Source organism: Dromaius novaehollandiae, chromosome 10 (genome assembly GCF_036370855.1).
Source record: "Dromaius novaehollandiae isolate bDroNov1 chromosome 10, bDroNov1.hap1, whole genome shotgun sequence".
NCBI classification, from domain to species: Eukaryota; Metazoa; Chordata; class Aves; order Casuariiformes; family Dromaiidae; genus Dromaius; species Dromaius novaehollandiae.
Genome location: NC_088107.1, coordinates 21,145,163 through 21,171,866, shown reverse-complemented (window position 1 = coordinate 21,171,866; position 26,704 = coordinate 21,145,163). Strand labels below are relative to the sequence as shown.

General features: G+C 38.9%; 1 protein-coding gene across 4 annotated transcripts in view; it reads left to right on the top strand.

Annotated features, from left to right (window-relative positions):
- Window positions 1–26,704, top strand: part of CIB2 (calcium and integrin binding family member 2) — a 55,045-nt gene that overhangs the window by 14,799 nt on the left and 13,542 nt on the right. For 3 of the 4 annotated variants that reach the window (XM_026110186.2, XM_026110185.2, XM_064517534.1), the window contains exons 3-4: window positions 7,291–7,329; window positions 15,446–15,557. In XM_026110186.2, the coding sequence (XP_025965971.1) occupies window positions 7,291–7,329; window positions 15,446–15,557 (151 nt within the window). The remainder of the gene's footprint in view (window positions 1–7,290; window positions 7,330–15,445; window positions 15,558–26,704) is intronic. The other variant, XM_026110187.2, reaches the window with a different exon arrangement.

Genomic DNA, 26,704 nt, shown 5'->3' with positions numbered 1-26,704 from the left:
GGATAATCTGAACCATTTGTACATATGGAGAGCTAATAAACTGACCTTAGTTGTAACATTTAGGTTCTACTGTAGTGAAAACACTTTTGAATACTTTTTTAGGCTCATAGTGTCTGTGAGAGGTATCCCTGTCACTTGGTAGACCTGGTCGTTTAAGTAGACCAGTTGAATAACAGTGAGGTGTTGAATGTGGCAAATTGTAGTTAGATAAAGCAACCCTGATCAATTTTAGTGAGTGCTGTTTCTCTAAAAAGTACTGAAATGTAAATAAATTTTGTCTTGGTTTGCTTTTCTCTCTTTAGTAACATATAAAAAACATGAGTGATGCAAATGATACAACACAAAATAGTGATAATTTACTGTCAAATACAAGTGGAGCTTCTTCCCGTAAGAAATATTTAATGCACCTCAGCTTGAGTAGTGTGGAGGCCTATAATGAATCTTGTATATCAAAAGTGAAGTTGTAAGGAAACAATCCATTTCCTGAGAGGAAAACAAAGCATGCACTTACAGCTAATTGCATGCTTTATGTCAAGCTGAAAAAAGCTTTCCTGCTTATGGCTTGTCTATGGAAGATAAGGGAGTCCTTGCTTGAATGACTTTGTGCACAATCTGTACCAAAAAGAGCCGAGAACAAACCTATATACGGGAAACAGTGCAATCTCAGAGTATAACTTGTGAAAAACAGATATGCCTGGGGGAAGTGATGAGGTTAGTGGGTGGCTTAAAAAAAAAACCAAAAAACTATTTGACAAGTATAGTATACAAAGCTAAATATTAATGTTTGATTCAGAGTGTGTAGAAGAACAAAATCAAGGTAGTAGCTCTGTCAAGGCCTAAAATCATGGGAGAAGGAATAGTCCCTTGGAATTGCTGTATTTCCTCTTTTGTCTTGTCCTCAGAGTGATGTTTCTGCTTTTTGAGAACCTCTCTATATAATCAGTTTATGACATGGCATATAGTAATACAATTTTTTATATAGACTCTCTTTGAGTACAGGTTATTACTTAAGGGATAGAGTAGAATCAATAGGTATTTTTGCGTATCTGAGGAGAAATTTTGCTAGATGGGAATAAAATGGGCTATGACCCCCTTATTAGCACTTGCTGATTTAGCATGCAGAGGAAAGACTGCACCAGTACTGTTGTGCAATACCTGTATCGAGGTTGTGACCCAGCTCCTGCCTGTTACTACTGTATGACCCAGGCACCTCACTCTGTGTGCATGCACCTGAGTTTTGCTGTTTGTGAAACGACCTTAATACTTAACCGCTTCCCAGGCAGGCTGCGAGCTACACTTCATTCTGCATTGCAAAATGCTTTTGGATCTCTGGGTGTTGTTTGAATAGGAACGCTTCATGTGATATTCATAGGAGGTGCAGGTTGTTTAGGCTGACCTAAATTCCTTGTGCAGCTGTATAGTTCAGTGAGATGATCCGGCCAAGGAGTAACCTTGACAAAAAGTAATCAGTTTGTGGCTGAAGTCAGCCTCCCTGGCTGGCTAACTGCCCATTCGCAGGAGTGCTAGTGCCACCGCAAGGGAACAGGCACAGTTGTGTAGATGGGGATGAAGAAGGGAATATGGCAGCCCCAATCTGGGTCAGTTTAAGCTGATGTTAAACAACATGAGATTGCAATTAGGTGAAATGGGCTACGTGATTTTATCTGTCTCTACAGAAAAGGAGCCTGTCAAAGAGCTCAAAAAACAAAAGTCTTTTTTGCTGATTTAATGGGCTGAATCAGCTCTCTCAAGGATTAGATGAGTGTGAGAGCTGGCACAAGAGTAAGAGTGAGACAGTGCAGGTGTAAATGAGGGAAGAAGAGCAAAAATTTCCATTTCAGGACCGCTGGGCTGTTACATTGGCTCAGTCTAGCTGCATGCAAGGCTTTGGCTTTTCATAGTCAGTTTACAGGCTGCCATCAAAAGGGTTGTGAATTCATGCTCCTGATTGATAAGCTGGGAGTGGAAGGTGGTATGTTTAAAGAAATCTAAATTTGTAAAAGCAAATTTCCTCCTTTGAGTGACTGCTCTTGTGGACAAGAAAGAAGAAACAGCTATTACATAACTTTTATTTTAGTAAAACTTTTGGTATGTTTCCATATGTGTTTTTTTGTCCTTTCCTGTCTCTGTTGTATATCTAACTTGGCTAAAGTACCAGTGAATATTCTAAACAAAATTTCTTAAGATCTGTAAGAAACGTCAAGCTTAAGAAGGCTGCAGGCACTCTGGAGATCAATATTAGCTTTTAAAATGATGCTTGATATATTAGAGAAATCAGCAACAGGAAATTGTCATGTTCAAGCATTAAGAACTGTATTTAGAAAGGAAAAACACTTGCAATAGCAGAATGCAAAGTAACTGGCAGCAGTGCTTAAGAAACTGGAGGAGGGATAAGTTGATCTAAACAAACTGAATATAAGTAAAAGAAATATGACAATGTTGCAAAAAAAAGGGAAACTGAGTTCTAGGATGTGTTAACCTAACCATTGTATATAAAACGGCAGAACTCCGTTCTGGTTAGCATTGTTAGGATATCAGCAAGAATAGACTGTCCAGTTTTGAGCATCACCAGTCAAAAAAGATTTGTCATACTGGAAAAGGTCCAATAGAGAGAAACAAGAAAAAACAGCTTAGAAAACATGATCTATGAAGAAAGGTTGGAAAAACACTTTATTCTTAGCAATGAATCTATTTGCATAACATGCCTCTGCTGCGATTGTAGATGGGAACAAATGGTTAAGTTGTCCCCTATAAGGCAATATTTTTCTTACTCTGTTTTATAAATCTAATTTTCTAGCAGGCAAGCTTTTACTCCTGTAATAATGCGTGTCTGCTAGCCAGCTCATCTGTTTCTATTTCTCCCTCTAGGCTAGTACAATTTGGCAAATACCCAAACATTCGAGCACAGGTGTTCTTGGATGTCTGTCCTAGACAAAAATCACAAAATCTGTACATTGAAGCTGTATAGTTTGGGACTGACTTAACCTAGCTAGATAGCTATCAGAGGAATATGGTACTAAATTACAGAGCTGGGCACCATCCTGGCAGTCAACAAACCTTTGAACCATCTGGTAGAGAGAAGTTTTTAGTTCTGTTGCATTTCTCCTCTGCCTGCTCCTTGGCATACCTTTGCGGAGGTGAAAGGTGAGATGCAGAGGAGCAGTTCTGGCTGAAACCTGCCTGGGAGTTAAGTTTGGGAGATAAGCGGGAGTTCCCTCCAAGTGTCTGGAAACCCTCCCTTATAAGGGAGCAAATACAGCAAACTGCCTGAGACGTGCAGCTCCCCTTGGAGCAAGCGGCCGTGCAGATGCGGGGAGAGGTTAAACACAGCTCCTCTTTTCCTAATGCATCCTGTCTTTCAATCAGTTTTTTTTGGGGGGGGGGGGGGGGTGTCACATGCAGAAAGGGGAAGTTCCCATATCGCTGGCTGTGGAGGGGCAGGTCTCTAACATGAGAATAAAATTTGATGGAACTCTTACTGCCCTGGGAATCTTCCTGAATTTTGTGCAGAAGCTACATACAGGAAGAATGGATAAACTGAAGCTGCTATTGATTGTTCTTGTTAACTGTTTCTATTCTTGTTGTTAATAATGTTTGTATATCCTCTATGAATGAAAAGAGCAGCTTCTAGATAGATTTTTATCATCATTTCCTTGAATGGTAAAGCTCAGGTGAGGACAAAAATCTTTCTCTGCTGATCTGTATGGAATTGCCAGTAGATAACCAGCCTGTTAGCAGGTTTTTAATGATACTTCAAGGAAGGAAAATACTGTGGACTGCTTCTATCCATGCCTACTGTGTTTTATGTAGTTCTATGGATAGCAGTGTTACATACGTTAGTAGGTAAAGCCTTCCTAAGCAAGACTAGAACTTTTAGAGTAAATTTATCACTGTAAATTACCCCCAAAAAAACATTTCTTATGCAGAGTTTGTTTTAAATTATACTGCAAGTGGTTTTGGAGAATATTTATTTAGTGTTGGCTGGAATTAGTTTATACTGCTTCATTGTGTAATGCGGAGATGAAACAGTACTTGATGTATCAAATAAATGTTAGCAGAATGCTCATCTGTTCACATTTTGCCTTCCTCATATGCTGCGTTTTTATAAATGATTTCTGTGTGCATTTAGTTGTTTGTATTTTATGCACATAGTGAAAAGATTTTCAACTAGAAAATGAATGAAGAGGCAAACCAATAACTGAAATGTAACACAATTCCTAAACTCTTGAAACAGCTTCAGCATGCATTTCTCACTATTCTTTCCTCTTTATCCTTTTGTTAGATAACAGTTTAGTGAGTTTTAGTCCAAATTCCTTTCTCATATTCCTAGCTACTACCTTCAGACATGGCCCCATGTTTCCTATCACTTTTTTTCCAGCTGCATGTGGTAGACCCCTTTCTCTAACAGACTCCTCTAAACTCTTGCAGCCTTTAGAGGCAATAATTCGCTGAGGAATTGCTGCAGCACAGAAATTTATGCTGTAGTTATCACATGCAGCACTTAACTGTCACCGCAAAAAGCAGTTAGTGAATGTATGGCATAAATCTGAGACCCTGAAAGGAGTCTTTCCTTTATCAGTTGCCAAGAGTCTTGAAAACCCCTCTGTCCTCAGCTTCTCAGCTCCCGGTCAAAGAACCTCATTCCCTTTGAGCTGTGGCGACTTTTTTGTGTGGCAGACTTATGGCTGTAAGTCTATCTGGACCTGTTCCCTGGCTCTCCGATCACATTTGTCCACTTGTAATGCTAGCACTATGGGACAGGAGAGTATGTGCATCTCAACAGTTTGCTTCTCAGGGCCTACAGCCTCTGTAGCCTCAGTTGTAGATCAGTTTCTGTCTGTGTCTTTGCATCAGCACCATGCATTCTTCCCTACAATCTATGCAATCCCATGTTGAATTCAGTCACTTCTTTTGCTTGCAGCCACCTTTATCTCTGGGGAGCCAGAAAGGCTGATTGCTCCGATCTCTCTGCTCCCAGGCCTATGGACACTGCAGTGCTGCTGCTGGTCTCTGAAGTCTGGAATTCTTCTCTGCGTATTGCCCCAAGTACTTCTCTGCCTGTTCTGTTTAACGCCTGCATCCAGACAAAAACGTGGTTTTGGTTGTAGGGAATACGAGAAAATGAGAGCAGCAACCCAGTGCTTCTCTGGACCTGCTACTGGCATAATTTATTGCTTTCTGTACAGTCAGTCTCGGGTCAGGTCATGCCATGACTGTTAGGAACCTGTGGGACTGTCCATCAGTGCTCCCTGCCTGCCTTCGTTGTTCTAGCTAAACCATTTTGCTTTTTACTTTTTGTGAATATGCACAGCAATCTAGAATGTAGTCTTTGGGATCATCTTGACGGTGATGTTAAAGTCAAATATATTTTGAATGCATTTCTTTTATTTAGGAATAAACTGGCTATGTATTCTTGAATAAAAATGTTTCCTCTTCACACCATAAATCGATTGACTGGAACTGTGAAGGCAGGGCTGCAGCTGCTGAGACATATAATGTGTTAGGTTCTAAAGGACACTTTAAAGCCTCTACTTATTTCTAATCAATGAGCCATTACCAGCTTTTATCTTTTGTTTTCAGCACTCCTTTAGTGCACAGTTCTTATTACAAAGGCAGCCCAGCCAGCTGTAATGTGTTGTCACTGCATTTAATGGTGGTGATTTAGGTATATCAAGCTTCTCAGTGTCTTAACACACCCACTGGTGACCTTGGAAAATCTGACCTTCTCCCAAAGCTCAATAGCAAGTTTAAAAAAAAAATCACTGCAGTGGTGTAAACTTGGAAATCTTTTTTTTGTCATTTTTGTGAAGTCTTTTTAGACCTACACAGGTATAGCTGAAGGCTCTGAGTTTGGGGAGGTCCCAATCAAGCCATGTCCAGCAAATACTGTTGTGATTCCAGGTTACCACATCCTTGGGAAGTAGGGACAGACTCTAACCCGCCTACTTCACCATTTGTGAGTCTGTCTACTCACAAACGATAAAATGAAGGTTAGCATAAACAAAAAGTAGGCTGTGGAGGTAACACTTGTTTTTTTCTGAAGATAGCATTTTGTTTCAGCATTGGTGCATGAGCAGCTGAGTTCATTTAACAGCTTCAGCCACCTACAGTGGCAAGTCTTGTTCTGCCCGTATTTAATTGTTTTACTCATTTGTTAATTGATTTAATTGATTAATCAGTAGTAGTATACCCCTATTTCTTTGCACAAGTAGTACTGCTGCTGCAATTACACAAGTTGGCTCAAGGAGCTGACTGAAAACTGTATTTCCAACCAGATGAGTTCTCTGGACCTCACTGCACAGTCTGGTGCGTGTTAGTGCTCATGAAAGGGAGGTGGGTGGGTGGGTGGGTTTGAAATTTCTGCAAGGGCAGAATTCCAGCAGTTTAGATTTAGACTGGATTAAACAGATATGGAATCACACCCTCAGTCCTTGAATATAGTCCATAAAGCTCAAATATGTACCAAAATCTGTGGGATCAGGACATCATCTTGTCCTGATCTTGTCCCTTTTCTATAGGTCAGAAGGCACCAGTAAATGCTGCCACCTTTTCCTCTCCTTCCTCCATGCAGAATAAATGTGACATCCAAGCAAGGAAGAGAGGAGTTCAGGAATGGGAAAATGTATTTGCATACATTGAGGAGAATTTTTTGATGATGCAGATATCACTGCAGGATCTATAGACACTTCTGCAAAGTGAGGCTCACTGCAGGCACTCAGCTCATGAACATATATATAGTGCCATGGTGATGGCAGCCTTTCCGAAACTATATGCATTTAGGCAGCACTGCAAAACCTCACATTGCCTCCCTGATAAGACATAAATGTTTCTGTGACCGGGGCAGATAGCCAAAGGAGCTTTAGGTTATTTTCAGATATGCTTCCTGTTGAGGGGCATGTATCTTAAGGATACAAAGCCTTTCCTCTCCCGGTCATAACTCTTTCTGATGTGTTCACGTCATCATCTGAAGTGCTTTCTGCTTCTCTAAGATCAGAGGGAATTTGAGAATCTTTACCGCAGAGGTTTGTTGATATATTCACAGTTGGTAATTAATGTTACTGAGATGTGTCAAAACCATCAGTGATCCATGTGGTGACAATCAGGGCAGCTTTGGGGATAAGACTACTTAAACTGGCTCACAGTGCTGGTCGTAGTAGCTGTTCCAAGTATGACCATGATATGACAAATTGGTGGAGGGAAAATATTGCATAAAGGCAGGAGGATTATGGTTCTAAAATACAGTAAGCGGTCATTTTGGGAAATAACCCTTATGTCTCCATTGTGTTATAGAATGACTCATCAGAAAGGCATGCCGTTCCCTTGTCCAAAGTAAGTATGCATCCAGTGTAAAGTAGTTTGCTCAAGTAAACAGAAGTTTTGTTACAACCCATGCAAAAGTTGTATTTCACTGTGATAAGCAGCATAGTCAGAATTCTGTAAGAGGCTGAGGCAGCTCTGTAACTTTTTGGCCAGTTTTCCAAAAAGTCCAGTCACCCCAGAGGCTTGCAATCCAATACTTAGTTTATCATAAAATAGTGCACAGTTTCCCTAAAGAACTTTCCAGCAGTTCTCAGTGGAAAAAGGTTTTACTGTTGTTCTTTGGTTTGGTTTTGTTCTCTTTGTTTGCTTTTACAAAAGGTGATTAGAGCTCACACAACATATTGTATGTTGGTTTTGGAAACTAAGCTTGAGAAATGCTGTGTTTATGGCCTTTTTCATTGTGATACTACCTAATAGTGCCACCTAAGGCCATCAGAAATACTGTAGTAGGATCCTTACATGTATAAGCTTGTGAAAGGCTATTTTATTGCTGCAATTTAGTTTGCAAGAGTTGGATCACAGCCACTTCCTACAAGCTCATTTGGATGCTTTAGTGTGAAATCCATTCAGGTGGAAAGCTCTCGCACCCGTAGATCTTTGAGTGATTTGGTGAATTACTAGAGTTCTTCAACCTACGTTTAATAAACGGAGATAAGTGTCAAGTGCCAGGACAACTATTTGTTAGGGTTGTGCTGATCTAGGTTAAACGTAACAAAAAAAAGAAAAAGAAAAAGAACACTCTTCATATTGATCCAGTGCATCAGATGTCCTTACTAACAGTGCATTGGTACAGCTAAAATGGTGATGCTCTTTGGAGGAAGGCAAGTGGCTGGAGATAAAAGGAAGAGGAGGTTCTGTTAGCATTACTGCTGACCCCCCCCCCCTTTTTTTTTTAAGAAACTATGTCTTGGGATATTTGTGGACTGATGTTCATAAAAACAGGTCAAAAGTAAACTAGAGCTCGCTCCTGTTGGAGTGAACCATTGAAAATTACAGCTTGGTCTGTAACAATATGCCAAAAAGCAGAGTAGAGTGGGACAGGCAACATCTTAAAGAACAAGAGTGAATTTTTGAGATTGATGTCAGCAGGGGCTTAGTGAGGCCTTGGTTCTGCTCACAATCCAGACTTGGTACTAACTGCCTTGTGTCAGAACTGAGCAGCCCTTTCGCAATCATTTCTACACCGCCTCAGTTGTTTCTGTCTTGAGAAACTGAGCAGTCTCAACCTCATCAAGGCTACGTACTACACAAGTGATGCACTTCTGGTACACAGTAGCAGTATTTTGTCTAAACTGTTTGCTCAGGTGTGATTTAAAGCTTGAATTAAAATAGATGAGGCTATTATTTTGGCTACTACTGAAAATCTTTAATTCATGCACTGTCCTGGTTGTAATATTAATCAGGAAAAGCAATTATTTTGAACTTGACCTGTCGACAGAATGGGAGCAGGTGATTTGTTTATTTGGGTCCTTCTCTACATAGTAATCAGTCAGTCCAAAGTATCTCAGAGTTTGAAGAATAAGTATTTATCTATCTATAAATATATATATAAAAGCTGGAAATCTCACCACCTATAAGGGGGCTGTGCTGCAAACCCTCGCATGCTTAAGAGTTAGTGCCAGGATAAACTCTACAGAAAACCATAAAAATGAATAAGTAAATACATTTTAGTAAAGGCATCCTACTACAGAGATGAGAAGCCAGATGAGAGCAGCTAGAGATGGAAGGGACATAACTCAAAACTCTGGATTTCCATTACATTTCTAAGGTTTGAAGCTCCCTAGCATTTTATGTGGATCTCAGTCTGAAGTCAGAAGACCCGTGCTCATCCTGGGTAAACTCAGTGAAGGTAGGGTCACACTTTCTGAATCTCAGGCCCCTTCATTAGTAGTTGTGTATCAGGGATAACTACGTTGCTGTATTTGAATACTTTCTTCCACTTATTCCTTTCTATTTTTCTAATTCCTTGGTCTTTTCATGGGGTAGTGGGAGGAGAACAAGGCATCTGAGCAGTCCAGTCAAATCTGCTGCTATTTTCTTACACACTCGTTTGCCAATCATCTGCATTCCAGCTGATTCCAGCATCCTGTTGAGCCTGGGCCAGTGTTTTAGAAGGCTAGCTGTGTTGTTGGTGCTTGTTGACGCCTTTCTGCTCCTCTTCAGAGATAAAAGAAAGACTTAACTTTAAATGGACTGGCTGAGAAGCATGTTTACAGCTTTCTGTAAAAATGAATGTCTTGTCTGTAAGCGTTTCCAAATAAAACACAGACGTACAAATTTACAGATGTATGAATGTGCACAGATAGGAACATATCTGTTGGTCGTGGTAAAGAGGCATGCAGGGGTTGCTTTTTTGCTTCGGTGGTTCTTTCTCCCCCACAAGAGCATGCGTTTCCCTTCTGATTCTAAAAATTAAGTGAGTTCCAGCAGCAGATGTGGTGTTCAGCTCTATGTTTCTGGCCATAACTTTTGCAGAAAGGAAATAGAAATGAGTTTTGTTTATGATCTGTGGTAACAAACAAAAGGAATGTGTTTTCTGTGTCCTCTGGCAGTATTTTGTAGCCAAATCATTTGAATAGCCTACTGAGGAGTGGTTTGAATATTGTATTAGAGACGCCTTCTAAAATTAGTGTACATACATTGTATGGAGGTGTAAATGTGCTAGGGTAGTATCATTTTTCTCCAAAGAATTGTGACATCTTAATGCCTGAAGTAGTGAGAAAAGCACAATAAGAAGCAGAATACATCAGTCTTGGATGATTGTACTTCCCAAGGTGCCACTAGCTGTCCACACTGTATTCATTATCATTACAGTTAATGTAGGTGCCTTGTCCACAGTAAAAGAAGAGTGCTCTTGTTGGCCTTGCACTAAAAGACACAAATTAGGTTTTGTGTTAGATCTTAGAACGGCCTTTCATGTCCCACAGAAGTAACTGCTCTGCTAAATGATCTGCAGTGGATGGTCCCTTCCCATTGAAAATCAGATGCTGCTTTGACCTGCTGGGGAATTTGGATTGATTTCAGTAGAAACAGATTGTTTTTATTTTTGTGGACAAGGTAGTGACTTCCATCAGGAAGAAAAATGGGGTGGTTAGGCACTAATACTGCGTGTCAGAAAGAGACTGAACCTCTGTGTTGAGAAAAGGAATGGCTAATAAGAACTGAGGCTGTCCCCTGTCCTAGATCTCTCTTCTTCTAAGCGTTGTCATTGAAATAAAATTGTTACTTCACAGAAAAGGGCGTCTGGGATGCAGCATTGCAGCCTGTCATGTGCCTTGCAAGGGTATTCCTTGTGATAGAATATTTACACTGTAGATTTTGTTTCAGAACTTGTTAATTTGGTAAGCATCATAAGCTGTAGTATTTCTGTCAAAATAGTACTGAGGACCAAATCACCGTGAGTCATAGTGATGACAAAATGCCTCTTTGTGTACCCATAATGAGTACTCTCGTCTTAGTCATCTTAGTATCTGGTCTCTATTGTAGTGCTGTGTTATTGCCAGTACTAAAGTAACTCAAATTTAAGAAGATGTGGCTGTTTCTCTTTATTTCTATTGGCGAATTATTTTTTTTATTAAGAGACAGATCACGCTGTAATGAAAAATCTTGCATCGCAATATTATGTACAGTATTCCTTTAAGGTATAATGATTGCACTCCAGTAAAAAGCATCTTCCATCAACGTTTTTAGACTTTTGTCATGTTTGTTCCCAGTATAAATTGTAATAACCTTCATCTCTTTTTCTCCTTTTCAAGTAAGTGTCTTGCTCAATGATTTTTGTTGAAAATTAAGAGAAATTACATAGTTTGCATTTTATAGGCTAAACAAATATAACAGGCTAATAAAATATGAAACATAGATCATTTTGTTCCGATTCTTTCAATGCTTTCTGGAAGACATTGAACTCCTTTAAGATGCCCGAGGAGTTGCATCAGTGTTTGTGTTCGTAGTCCTGCCAGAGGAGACAGAGCAAAGATAAGAAATGTTTAATACTAGAGAAGGTAAAGAGAGGAAAACCTTGGCAGTATAAGTAATCAGGCAGTGGCAGCTAGTGTGCTTTGAAATGTCGCCCACGATGACCACGGCACGCCAATGATGAATCTTTGTTCTCGCGTGGACTAGAGTGCTGTTCCTCTGTTCTAGCTTACACTTCCTCAGACGAATATTTGATTTGGAAGGTTTGCTTTCCTTCCAATGCCTTTAAGCTGTTTTTCCGTTGTATTTGGGGGAATCATGCAATTACTGTTAAATTAGTTGCTGGAGTGGGAAATGGCTGTTGCATCTTGAATTACACAGTATTTATGAAATGTCAGGGTGAGCTGTGGTCAGCAGCTGAAATGTGCTTAGGTCAGTGGATATTTAATTTCCTGTATGGCACAGTATTTTGCTGTGCAGTGTAAAGGCATTATTTTCCTAAGATTCAGACAAACCACGTTCCTTTATGTTCCATTATACGTGTTCTTTGTGACACATCGTAGTCATAACCAAAGAGGAGCTTAGGAAGACGATTACTTTCTCTTTGTTCTTGACATTTCCTCACCCGTGTTAATCTGAAATAGCTCAGTTGCTTGTGGAGGCTGAGGGCTTGCCAGAGCTAAAGCTGGCGAGATGCAGGGCTTGGAGAGGTGTTACTTCTGAATTACTGTTTTGTTTGTATTGTGCTGTTCAGAACATGTTAATCTCCTTATTTTTAATAGTCTATGTAGTGAACAGACAGGGTTTGTTTTGTTCAAATGAAAACAGATCACAAGGTGAATAATATAGCTTATTAATATATCGAAGTAGTATGCGGGACCCAATGGGAGACCCGAAAGCCCTGCATCAGTACATAAAACAGGATAAAATTACACTTTCTGCCCTACGCAGTTTATGAAGAAGGTGCAAGGCAACAGGTGGGCACAGATGGTGATAGTTATATTTTGCAGTGCATGACTTTTTTTTAAGTTTCCCTACAAACAACAACTAGCTGACCTCTTTCAAGCATATGGTATTTCATAGAGGAGTGGCAGGTTATACGTCTGTACTAAATATATTGAGATATTCAGTACATTTTGGAAGCCCTCCTGCCTGATGTTGTTTGTAGTGTTTGTAACGTTAGCAGTAGCTTTTTGGCTAATCACTGATCACCATTAATAAAAGCGAAATTGTTCCTCGTTCTCACAGTATAAAATTAGCCTCTATTTATTTTGTTAGGCAAGTTAAAGAAAGAAAAGCTTAGTTAAAGCAGAAATAAATACTGGCAATACATTATTTTTGTGACCATAAATTATAACCACAGATTTACTCCTGGTCATCTTTCTGAATTCTTCTCCTGTGAAGTGGCACCGTGAGGAACATTAATCCTTTAACCTTTGGTACTGGAGATCACCCTCTGGCCCTGCCGGATGCAGCGCAATCTCTTGCAGCTAGGGTTTCATTTTGAGAGAGGGTTTTTTCATGGCTTACTGCCCGCATGGTTCATAGAAAGTAAATTGCAACTTCAAATAGTTAACTAAAGCCATGTGGCAAATGGCACAATATCTTGGTTAAATCACAAGATGGCTGACAGTGCCCTTGCTAATGGATATTATTAAGTATATTATGTAACATAGTATATGAAGTATATAATGGATATTATTAAGTATATATTAAGTAACAGAAAGTGTGCTAAAGACAGCTTCTGAACAGTGGTCAGGAAATCTTACCCTAATCCTGGTATTCATTAGCAGCAAGACCTTCGGTGATTTTGCTGGTTTTTTTCATCTGTGTTAATGATCATGATGCACAAGATGGCAGCTTGTTGGCGTTCACTGTCTTTGGAGTTTAATCAACTATATCTCTAAAAATTCTTCTCAATTTTTATCTAGAGTATACTACATCCTGTATAGTGATTTAACTTATTTTTTGTAACAGTTTTCCCAAATAGACTTACAGGGGGAGCCTTGGACACCAGTTGCAGGTGGAAGCCTCAAGCGTTTTGGTGTGGATATTTGTATATGCAAATTTGTCATCACTTGAAAGCAAAATAGTAACCTAAAAATTTATGAAAAACACAGTCTCAGGAAAGAACACAGTGCCCATTGTGTGTCTTTTGGAATATTTCTAGGGTTGTAATGGATATAAGGAAGGGAAGGAGAAAGGTGGCATATGGAAGCAGTGGTAAAAATGGAGCGTAACGGGTACCTCATGCTGGCCAGAGCTGACTTTAGAAAATTAGTTCAAACAGCTTGTCGGATATAATATGTTGGCACTTAAGGACTGAGTAAAACTGTTGTACAGGAGCAGCACCCCCCTCTAAGAACGTGCGAGCTGCCCTCTCAGAGCGATGCCCACCGTTGCATCTAGCGTTTTGTCAAGGATCTGAGTGAAGAGGTGCTGTTCTTTTTGTTGGGAAGTTGGTGGCTCTAAGAGAATTTATTAGACACTGTCTTTTAAATACTTGGTTTAGAATATCTCCACGTTCCCTGGATGGTGTGTTAGATTAAAGCATGCATGCTGGCTAAACCTTTTTTTGCTGTATCGAGGACATGGTTGTACAAGACTAGCAGCAAGTGAACCTGACTTTATTTTTCCACTACATATGTAAGAAAACTATTGGTGTATTTTTGTATCTGCCTGTTTATTTTTTTACAGGCTGTCTGATCTTTGGGCTGGGAATTGAAGGTAATATTTAACATACTAGGATTCTTGTTGCTAATGAAATATAGATGAATATTACTAATGTTGGCATATAGCATTCCTATGAGAACAAGATTTTCTTCAAATAACCTTTGCCAAATACTAGGATGTAAGTCATCCCTTCAATATTTTTGTGTTCTGTTATTTGACCGAGTCTTTAATACTAGATACTTGGCCACTAGAGATGAAATATCAATAGAATCAGTAAAATCAGCAAATCACGAGAATTAACCTCTCTATGCATGAATTGCATCTAGACAGGTAACGCTTTACTTCGCAGACAGTTTCTGTCCGTAGGTTGCTTGAGAGCAGTCCAGTTAGCGTGGTTGCTCAAAATTTGGGATCCGTAGGTGAGTTTGATTGGATACCCATTTCACTGGGAATGTTTCTGTTCCTAATTTGAGTGAGCATCCTGGTGAGAATAAATGTGCTGACAGTTTTTAAATTTGCTTCCTACTCGATTTGATTTGTTTTTTACGTATGCCTGTTTTCTCTTGGCTTTTGGGCTATGGTTTTGCCTAGACATAAACAAGAATATTTGGAGGCAGTGGATAAAGGGGTGGTGGTGGGGAATTAACACTTGCTAATTCGTTAAACATAGCTCAGGTCATGCAGGAGACTGAGCCAACTTCTATAATTTGCTAGTGTTCAACTTCCAAACATCTGTGTGTTTCATTGTCTCTCTCCTCCTCCATCTCCCTTACCCAAGCTATGATATAATACTGTTAGCATAATAAGCAAGATTTAGAGAGTGAAACTAGGTTTATGGATGTCTGATTTGCATCTCTAGGGAAAAACACTTGTTTATTTCTTTTAAAACATACTGGCTTTACTAATAAGCTGAGTCAGGAATGAAGAGGGGGGAAAAAAAAAAGCTATGTGAAATGGAACTGGAGTGGAAATGGTCTGGGTGCTGGTGGCAGCCAGTGCTAGAATTTTAAGTCTAAATCTTCAACGTTAGTGAGGGACAGATGGGAAAAAAGGTGGTTTGTTTTTTTTTTTATTCAGCAGTGAGGTCTCTCTGGGATGCTTTGTCCATAGCATCACAATCACATATCATTTGACTTTTAAATTCTTTACCTTTGTCTGGCCTGTTAAACAACTTCATTCTTGTGTTGTGTAGACCAACAGTTTGCACTGAGGTTTGATCCCTGGATTATATGCACAGTGTTAGTACATCGGTCCAGTCCTACCTCTTGCATACATGTACCAATATGGTATTAAATATTATGTGCAAATACTGTGAACATATTCATGGAACATACTCATGTTGTGCACCCAAAGTTATGCATGAATGTTAGTAGCAGTTATGCTAGAAACTGCATCAAAGCCTTCTTTCTTCAGAAAGATGGGAATTTGGGCTCTGACTTGTGGACTAAAAACAGTGATTAGATCTGCAAGACAAGTTTGATTATTTTATGAATGGCATTAGTTATCTAAAGGGGCTGTTTTTTCTGCTTGTTTACAGGTTGCATGGCCGGTACCATGAAATGGCACCAAACGTTGTGCCCATGGACTATACAAAGGACCCAGATGTTAAACTACCTATGCAGCTTATAATAAACATGCCTGAGCTAAAGGTATTGCTTCTGACTGCTTGTAATCTGTATCTTGCTAAACTCTGTAGCTTGCCTCTCAGAGGTTTTGCCAAGTGAGTTTGGTACCATGGAGCAAAATGGCATGCTAAGGTCTCCCCTTTTCCATTACTGTTCAAGGGCAAAACCAGCCACAGAAACAGGAAAATATTTAGGTGGATATCTCCCTTGCAGAGAGAGATGGGATCAGAAGCTAAAGAAAATGTGCAGAAAATTGAATTGAATTTAACATGCTTTCCACTCTGTATATATAAATCCTTTTGAAGACAGTAGAATCTGTGTTTGAACAGCTGGTACTAAAAGAACGAGGAGTTCTGTGAACTCTTACTTGAAATCTATTTCAAATTTCTTTTACTTTACATTGACCTAAAAAAAATTTCTAAAGTACTGCCTATATTTGTATTTTTTCCAAACACTGGGGCAATGTCATGTATTGAACAAGAAGCACCTTTCACTTTCTTCAGAAGTATTTGACCATCATTTTACATAAATGGAAGCATAAGAGATTTTCACACCACAAGGATTTAATTAAACAGAGGATCTTTGAAGAAATTTTCAGCATTCAGTCATCCCTGTGGTTTACCAGATGCCTACAATACAGCTTAGAAATTTGGGTTTCTGAAGAAAGCGAGAAATTCATTTAGGGTTTTTCTACACTAAGCACGGGATTCTCTAGCAAAATCCTAGTATATCATTATTTCTAAAGATAAGCTGGCCCTGTAGTAGTTATGTAGTAGCTTTCAGGTTTAATTCCAAAAATATACATAAGAGAATAAATTTTAAAATTTTATAAACAAAAAAATGCAAGGAAAACTTAAGACATCATTAATTCTATTGTAAATACCATTGTCATCAACATAGCACTTCTATATTAAATTATTAAAGCTTTTAATAGCTAAGCATTTTGGTAGAGCTGTTTTGCTAGTCATCTTCCTCAATAATATTGCATAGTGTAAGAATATAGTTAGTGTATACCTCACTACTGTTTAAATAGTCACAGAATTGAAACCTGTGATATACGTTGTGCCTAGAATTTACAAAACTGGTTCTTTCATCAGTTGATTGAAAGCTGTTCAGCCTCTTATGTCCTAGAGCTGCATAACCCAACCCTAACTAGAATCGAGCTCCAGGGTGTTTTTCTATTAGCTGTATGTACGTTTAAAGTCTGTGTCCTTGATGACTGGGATATCGGTGGAATTCCCCTCCTCTGCAGCTTACAAAGTTGACCTTCCTAGCTCACCTCTAATAATAAAAGGAATGGCATGTAATAAATCATGTACATACCATAGTTCAAAAAAAAATTATTGTCTTATCCCATTACGTTACACTGTGTGAAGTAGGAGCAGAATATGGAAGAAGTGTAAATCAAAGTATATTACCTATATATTCATTTTTAATATGAGAAGCATTCCAGAAACAATTATTTTTCAGCAATATTATATGAAAAGCATTGAAATGTCTTTGAAAGAGCCTATGTAGATTATGTGCCAGCGTAATTAATTGAGGGGGGAAAAAAGTGCATCCAGAGGGGTATTTGTAGCATTTTAAAACAGGTGGTATAAAGATCCCCTGAAATGTTCTTTTCATTTAATTGTGATTTGCATAAAATGTTGTATTATGTTAGCCATTCAACCATTATATGAATATTTCCTAGAAATTTTACATAACACAAATGACTACATACATTTTTCTTATTATACAAATGAAGAAATTAGACGAGGAAAAATTATCAATACTTTTCAAAGACACCATGTATTTTGGATTGAGTCCAATTTGGAGATTGCAACCAAGATACTCAAACTTAGTAATCTAAAATTAGATTGTTTAAGACATAATTAGACATCTAAGTCAGTAGCCTGAGAAAAGTTCTTAGCTCAAGCAAGCCCAATCAGCTCCCTAGGCTGAGTGCTCAAGTATGATGTTAAGTTACTCAATGGAGCTAAAAGTTGGGAATTGGAAAGCTTGCTCTAGACCTTCTTTTTGCTACCTGCCAGATCATGAGATAGGACGACTGATACAAACGGGTGAGTAGAGAACAATTACGCACTGCTTCTCATAAGGGCAGGAGGTACTGAATGAAATTATCAGACAGACCGTTGACATAATACATGAATGTACTGTGGAACTTACTGCCACAAGATTTGCTGGAGGAGACAGCATTAATGTCTTCAAAATGGTTTAAGTACTCTTACAGAGTAGAATTTCACAGATTGCTATTAAGTTTTATGATCCGGATGTAACCTCTAACTTGGGAAGTCCATAAACTATTCATTATGCTAATCTCAGAGCATATACTAAGGGAAGGATCACTGTGTATAGCTTTTTTTCTTCTTTCTTTTTCTTCTCTACCTATCTGCCACTGGTCGCAGTTAGTTAGGTTAGTGAGCTGGGTGGACTGATAATTATGGCAGTTCCCATGTTGTGTATATATATATATTTTTTTTTTTTTTGAAGCAATCCCTAGACTGGTTGAATTTGTTTTTGATACCCTAGTGAGATATTTCTGAAATGATTTAATTAGAAGACCTGCTCATAGCAGTTCCTGTGAGTCAGTCATTTGATGCTTAGCAGCTAGTACAGAACAAAGAATTGCCTTCATCTTGAAACAGGGATATTTACTTGACTTAATGAAGTGCTGTGACGTTAGATGAGCACCTGTATATAAAAATGCAAATTAGTGTTGTGTGGGATACAGTATAACAAAAGTTACTATTGGTCTTATCTGCATGAATATATAGTAAATGAAACTAATAAGTTCTTTTAGCTGGGAGGATAAAATAGAATGTACTTCACATATAGAGTCTAAGTACAATGTGGGAGTGTCTTAAAGGATCCTGATTGTGTTCAACCATTGCTATTTTTGCATATGCCGAGATACTGAATTTTAATCTTTGTGATAAAATACATCATTGTTCAGGGCGTTTGATTTACTGTTCTCCGTCCGTTGCTGTAGGTAGTTTTATATCTCTCAAATGTGTTATGCCTGCACCTCATTCGTTGCTATAGCGTCTTAAGTGCTTGTACTGGCACTTCTGGTGTGGAGAATCAGTACTCCTTAAGTTTTAAGTTATTATCAAATCAGAATCTCCAGGATATTGGTAATGAGATATGAAGTTTTATGGCTTGGTTATCTTGCCTCTAAGGAGTTCACCTGCCAGGCAGCTGATGGTTGCTTTGCGAGGAATTAAAGTCAGGCTGATTTCAGACTTCAATTCAGAGAAAAGAGAGGGAGAACATAATTGCACGCATTCTTTTTGGCCTCACTCGGGCTGGATCAGATACTTAAGGACTAGCTCATTCTATGAGATCCTTAGAGAACTATTATGGTTACCAGACAGCATGATACTTGTCATCCCTAAACTGAGGGTATAACAGAAGTTTTGTATTGAACAATGATTAGATTTTGAGATACAAGAGCATATCTCACTACCTTTGAGAACTTGCGTAGTAAGTAATAGGCATCTTAATAGAGTTCTGTAGCATCTTTAAAGTGGATGAGAACCATTGTTCGTGTACCACACAACGGTTTTGAGGCTTTCTGCCCCCACTTTTGAGGATGTCTTCAGGAAAATAGAACTTGATTTTATGAAAATAGCATGACAAAATTCAGTGTCAAAATTTGCAATAATTTCCTCTCGACTTTCATGAGGTTGTGAAAAACCTTTGAAATATTGCTCTCAAACCACACGCTTCAAGAATTGATGTTCTAACAGTTCATAGAGAGTGTCTTCAACAGCTACTGAGCTTGTTTCCAGTAAAATATCAGTTAAAGCTGGAGACTAAATCCTCCCCTCCTCCCCAAGTCCTTTCAAAAAATTGACACCAAAAGATTTGAAAACATCACCTAGGATCTCAGTCATAAACCTGAACCAATCTCAGCCATGGAGCATTTTGCTGTTTCCTGTACAGCTAGAATAAAAACATAGTCCTTTCCCCAAGAGTTTATATTTTAAGAAATCACAGTACTAACCTTAACTCATACACTGAGGAAAAAATGTCCTTAGCCTTTGCAACTTGCTGAGACCCCACCAGATAAATCATTATTTTATTTCTTCAGTAAATTTTCATCAAGGTGAAGACAAAGCTAATATTTGAGTCTCAAAATAGAAACAAGCAAACTAAATGTCTATTGAATTCTAATAAAATTAGTGATAACTTCAGTGCACCTGGCTTTTTTCATATACACATTACATTTCTAGTTACTGGCAATGTTGAGCTCAATACCACTGCAAATTCTGACAAATGGATAGATTCAATAATGCACTTTTCTAAATTAGATTCTGCTACTATAAAGAAAGATCTTTACCCTACACATTAATGCCTTCAGCCAGGGTAAATTTAAATGCAATTTCTGTGTTTCAGAGAAAGTTTTCTGATGGCCACTAATTTTAGTTGGTAATGAATCATTCAGTAATTCATTACTCTTGAAAATTGAAAGTTCAGACCAGAAATAAATAAAGAAGGGGCTGGTATTTAAGTCCACTATCACACTGGAGTTAACAGAGCTAGCTTACCCCATCTGTTTCATTGCAGTCTCTGCTCTCTAATTTTGAGTGTCTTGGTTACCCAGGCAAAGCTCTAGTATCTCAGTGGTAGGGGGATTTTGTGGGTGGGTGGGTTTTTTGCTTTAAAAAAAAAAAAGTGATCTCACTTATTATCACTCCCAGCTCCACGTAGCTGGACGTGGGAATGTAACCTGATGACAGTGATCACGTATGATCTTTAGAAGCGGGCGGGTGGCCATCTTCTTCACGATGCATACATCCCTAATTGTCAGGTTCTTTAGGCAGGTGTATGCCCTGTCTCCGGTTGTTGTAGTGTAGCAGTCTTTGTGTTGGGAGTAGGGCATAAAAGGACTTTCTAAAGGGGAAACATTTTTGTTTCATTCACTTTACAGTCTGTTGCTTTCTTTTTTGGCTCATGCAGTAACTTCATTGATCCTCACAGGCCTCGTCATTAGCTGCAGTGGGAAGTAAGGTAGTTCATAAATCCCCACGCTAGTGAAACAAGGACCAGCAGGCGCAGGAGTCGGTCGGGAGACAGAAAGGACGCACAGGGAACAGCGAATTGACCACAGATTTCAGAACCAATGATAGCACCCTGTTTTGGTGAATTTAAACATGAATGTATATAAGTCAGTTCAAAATAAAAACCCATACTACAATTTTATGTAGATGGAATTTTAGAAGTCATTTTAATATTTTGGTGTACTGGTGCCAAATCTTGGTCTGTCCTCACTTTCAAAGGTTTCCATGTAATGGACCATGACAGTTGAGAGGGCAAGTTGATCATCTTCCTGCAGCTAATCTACTCCTGCAACTCATCCCAACTTCCTTGTCTCTAAATCCTTCTAGCTGTTCCTAGTTAGGATGGGATGCTTGACCCCTTTCAGTCTACTCTTCTGACTTCCCTGAAACTCCTGCATTAATTGTCTCTCTCAGTCAACCATATACCCTCAAAGTGTAGCAAGTGAGGGCTGTTATTTCCCCACTGAACTCCAAATCTGTACCTGCCTGACGGTCTTTACCAGTATTACCTGCAGGTTGCCACTGCAGTTAGTGAATCAGTTTTTCTTAAGATGCCTTGTATTCCCATGATACGGTATTATGTTCTGTATGTTTAGCAATTCCATATGCAACCAATGCTTTATTCGGCTATTGTGCCCATAGTGCGGCCCTCGGTAAAGAGCCAAGCTCACTGCTGTACTGACTTGCATTTCCACTTTCTGATCAGATGCAATTGTTTAAAGTACATTTCATAGGCTCTTACAGCTGAAAGGGACCTCAAATGGTCATCCAGTCCATCCACCTGCATTAAGCCTGGATCATCTGTCTACAGTAGTTACCAAAATTGAAATTCAGTGTTGTTACATTTCTCATTAGAAATGTTAAAAGAGCTTTAATAAGCATACATAGATAGACATGGTCGTCTTTGAAGATGCAGAAATATCAATATAGCTATATCTCAGCCTTGGTTTATGGAGGGCTCCCTTATTTAGCACCACATAGCCACTGCAGAGAAGTTTTGATGAGATGGTTAGAATCAACTAAATACCAATAAAATTTATTTTACTGATAAAAATACTTTTGAAACGTGCTTTTATCTACTCCAAGGCCAATGCAGGTCATTCGTTGTTGCTTTTCTTCTCTTCCAAAGTGCCAGGTGCTTATATGGAGATCCGTATGGAGGTCTGGTAATGAACATTCCAGTCATTTCTATTTGAATGTTTGTCTAATAAGGGTCTATTTCTACTTCTTGGAAACAACTCCTTAAATGTGAGGAAGATTTGTTTCTGAGCAGTTCTGACCATGTCTTGAGTTAAAAAAAAAAAAGAAAAAAAGGGGGGGGATCCTGACTTTCAGTGGTCTTCAAAGCAGACCGCTTTGTGCATTTGAATACCTCCATTAATGTCAGTGGGGGCTTACCTGCAAATACAAAAGGGAAAAACAATCACCAAATTTCTGTGGAATGAGAGTTCTTGTTACTGCTTTACTTGTAATCTCTTATTTCCAAAGTGCAGTCAGCTCATAGTAATAGGATACAGTGCTCTAAATTAATTGAGCATGCTTCAAGATGACTACAAAATGGACAGGGCAAAAGGAGAACAGTACTTTACTAGAATCAGTGATGGAAGCTAGAGAATAGGGGGAAAATAACATGATATGGCAAGATTTAACTGCAATGTCAAGAAAAGTGCTTGTATTTACATATTTTAAGTGAACTAATGGGTGTGATTTTATTGTATTGTGTTCTAGATCTGCATGTCAGAATATATGCCATAGCACATTCAAAAATGCATAGAAAGGCAATTATCTGAGTGGAAAAAGTGATGGTTAAAAAGATTCATGGCACATTTAAGAAGGACTGGTTATCTCAAGCCACTGCAGCAGCCTGCAAAACAGCAGGATTTTCAGCTGTAACAATTCTTTAATTTTTGTCTTCCCTCTCATTTTTATTGTGAGAGAACAGAAAAAGGCTTTTTAGAAGACAAATGTAGGTGTCCAGTTTTAAAAGGATTCTTTTTTAAACAATTAATGCTTAAAGGGAAACAGTCTAGGGAGGAACAGGATCATTTTCCTCTTTAATCCCTTCCCCCATGACTTTGCCTTTAAATATGATGGAACCCTAATCTGTGCTCTTTAGAGTAGAGGTAATGAAATTACAGAAAGGATGTGAAAAGTATCTGTGAAGGTAAGATAATACTTTCCATTGTGGAAACCACAGTTATACTGCCTGAAGACACATAATATGAGAAGGTTAAAGGGAAGAAATCAATATGAGGAAAGATTTTATTTTTCACTTAGGTTTTAGAGATCCATTTGGCAAAGAGTTACTTAAGTATGCTTAGGTCCATTTAATTCATTGTTGACCTAACTGTATTTTCAAGGCCTCTGGCATGTCAAATAGATGACTTGTCTTATGCAAGTGCAATATGCTTATTCAGTGAGTGAGCTCATGACTTGCACTTGTAGTGCAGAAAGTCTTCAGTTTGATATTCCCTGCCGATAGGGGTATTTACATCTCTGCAGTCCCTGTTTGTTACATAGTGCTACCTCTAACATGTCAGTGTACAACTGTTACCATAAGACTTAGTTCTGATGACGTTTATTCAGAGGAAAGCAATTTAGCATTTTAGAAATCAGAAAGGAAAAGTGTTTCTGACATTTTAGCATTCCCTAAACTACGATAAAGTTTTATTACAAGTTTAACAGGCACACACGTTCTTTATGTGCCTTGAGGAAAAAGTGGGCCTTTTTCATACGTTTCAGCCCAGCTAAATCCTGCTTTGACTTGGTGATAAACTCACAAATTGAAGCAATGGAATCAATTATTTTCCACTGAGTGAGTCTCTGTACTCATACCACAAGCATATGCCCAAGCACGCAAGTCAGATGCTTTTAGCCTTAGCATTACCCATAGATGCACTTCTGCTATCCCTGCTCCATGTATCATGCACATGATGCGAGGGATCATTGCATATCCCTTTACAATGACTTTCTTTCAGCCATCTGGTTAAAGCTGGAGTGTTGTGGTTCATGTTGTGACTCTTGACTGCTGTGAGCCTGCTGCTGCTTTGAGGACTGCCATCTTTTCATTTCAGGAAACCCGTTTTTCTTTACTACATTTAATTTTGTTTTTCTTTGACCTGTTTTTGTCTCCACCTACACGGTGAGTCAAGCTCACGTATTAACCTCAAAGCCTAGGAGGTCATTAATGCCCTACCCATTGATACGTTTAGGCATGTTCACTATTGTGGAATTACTGTAATCACCAAATCCTGCAGTGGAATTTGGATTCGGTATTGACTACCCTAATGGGTCGTCATTTGAGCCACTGACTGTGTGCTCTCTACTTCACCCATCCATTAAAACGGCCTTAATGCTAGCTGGTATCTCAGCCAGAAGAGTTGGAGAGAGATAGGCATTAAAGTAAATCCGCATTAAGACAGACTTTTCCTGGGACACATTTGTACTATAACCTCTGGTTAAGGTTACTTTTTGAATCTTGTATGTCTCAGGAAATTACGCTTCCAACATCTGTTTCTCAAATCTCGCTAATTCTCAAAACGCTGACGCGCACACTTGCAAGGTTTGTCATTATCCGGATATTTGCCTTTTGGCAGACTTGAGCTAATTCCTACCTTGGAAGTAGTCCTGCAGTGCAAACCGCAAGGCCCAAAGGCATCTCATTAGATAGTTGATGTATCCTGAGTGCGATGATATCATTAAATAGAAACCTTCTTGTAGAATCAGGTGCACTCTTTGGGAGTATGGAGGGCCTATATAGCTCTGAGAAAAAGTGTCTCAAAGCTCCAGTTTGCAAGGCTATGGGGGTCTGTTTTTACACTGGTCGGGCAGCATGACTTGCCAAATGTACGTAGGTGTGGGACAGCCTTGATAATTCAGTTTTCCAGGCTTCGCACCCAAGTGTCTGACCCCTCCAGCGTAGTTGCATCCTGGAACTCGACACTGCAGGGAGCCATCTATAACGTGAACCTACATGTGACCAGTTACCTGGAGCTGAAGGGAGATCTGCTTTCCGGGAACTGCATGCTCGCGGAAACGGTGACCGTGTGGACAGTCACACTCCGCGTTCCTCTTAGAGTAATTGTGCTGTTGTGTGTTACGCTTGTCCTTTAATAGGGATCCCTAAAAGTTAAAAGGGGCTGTAATATGTAACCGCCCTGTAGAGGAGGCAGTAGGGGCATACTTGTGTGGGCGCTACTAAGACTTAAAGTCTCCTGTCTGACCACTTAGCATATGGCCAACGGGCATATGCGCAACATCTTGCAAAGATCATCAAATTACTAGGGAATTAACCTTTCTTTTTTGCTGGAATTTAGCTCAAGGTCTTTAGAGAAACTTAGATCACAAAATCTGGATCTGTCCCGAATTTAAGTTCTACCGGGCTATATCCTCAAACACAGGAGGTCAGTTGAGTTCTGCTATTTAACATGAGCCAGAAATCTTAGCCATGAGATTTTTATTTAAAATACCATTAAAATGTCTCAGTTCAAGTTTGCTCATATTCATTTTCCATTTCACTTATAACTTTGAAGTTTTCAGTAGTTTAGAACTATATCAAAGTTTTTATTATTTGAGGTTAGAGCAAAATACATCTTAAATGTTATTTCCATGTGGGCGACAAATTCCATTATGCTTCCAAGTTCCCCCTGTGATTTCAGTTGGACATCTTTATCTTCAGCTCTTGTAAGCTGCTGCACGCCCTTAAACAGTTGTTGAATTTCACTTCAGAAGCAGCTGCATATTAGTGGTAAGTGGCCTAAATCTTATAAGATACTTTATGTTCCTTTAAGATGAAGGATACTATATAAATATAAATATATAAAGTCTGTTCATGTTACTCTGCTTTGTACATGCTGCTTGTACTTGTTAGCCTCCAGGAGTATACAGGAGATACTGTGTTCTACAGATACATATGTGTGCTATGTATCAGTTATCAAGAAAATTCAAATAAACAGAAAAATAACATTTTCTAGCCATTTACCTCTCAAATACAGCTGTTTTAGGAAATTTTGTTTTAAATTTTATGGGTGGCATTAAAAATACCTGTTACTTAGTTTATTAAATTTTCAGTAAAGAATTGAACTGAAATGGATATATGATTGAAATCCAAGTTTTCACAGCATTACTTTGTTTAAAGCCAAATCAGTCACTGTTTGCGTATTAAAAATAACCAGGATGACGTGCAGCTACCAAAGCTGATTTCAGTTATGGGAGTTCAACATCTTAGTCTGTGTTCTTGGCTTCAGATGAGGTTTGTAGACTAGGTTTGGTGAGGTACTACTCGCTGTCTGAATGATGTTTGTGTGTTTTATTTATGCTCAGTAGAATAGGATTGATTTTGTTAGGTTGATAGGCGCAGCCTCAAGTTCATCGTTATTACATATATCTATGGGAAAGAAATTATTACTACAGGAATGTTTGTCTTGGACTCCAAAGATTTTCTCATGCTTGTCAGCTGTGCATTCATGGTTTTGGAATATTGTCTCACTCAGAGTGGCCTTGGAATGGGATTGTGTCCTTCACAAATGGCCATGGTTTAGTGTGCATGCCTTATGCTCTTATGATCTTTATTAGGTTGTTTTTTATGACTTTTTAGCTGTCTGCTTTCTTGGTATCATGTCTTTGTGTGGCAAGAGAAATTTTTCTGCTTCTACGAATGTTCTAACAAGGAACAGTAGAAAGAACTGCAGTTGGAGTAATAACAGATTAATCGATAGTGGGTTTGAGATCAAATCACCTTGTTCAGCTTCTCCTCATATGTTTAAAACCAGACATAAGCATCATGTATAATAATTTTTGCTTAAGCAAAGGATTATGCTGTGATGAATCAGCAAATTAAGAGACTTTTGCCGTGAGTGTGGCGTTTTCCATGTTTGCCATGCAGTGGAAGCCAGAGAAGGCAGTCAGCATAGCAACCTTACTAGTAATTTGGATACCAAGGTTTAATTGTCATTTAATGAAATGATGCTTCTCTTGTTTACATGGGTCAAAACTATCTATTGGCAAACAGAGCCCAATGTTTCACAAGTGACTAGAGAAGGAACCTCTGAAGCTGGAGTCAATCTTACAGCTCTCCTTGTGGTAGGGAGATGCTACAAAATGGTG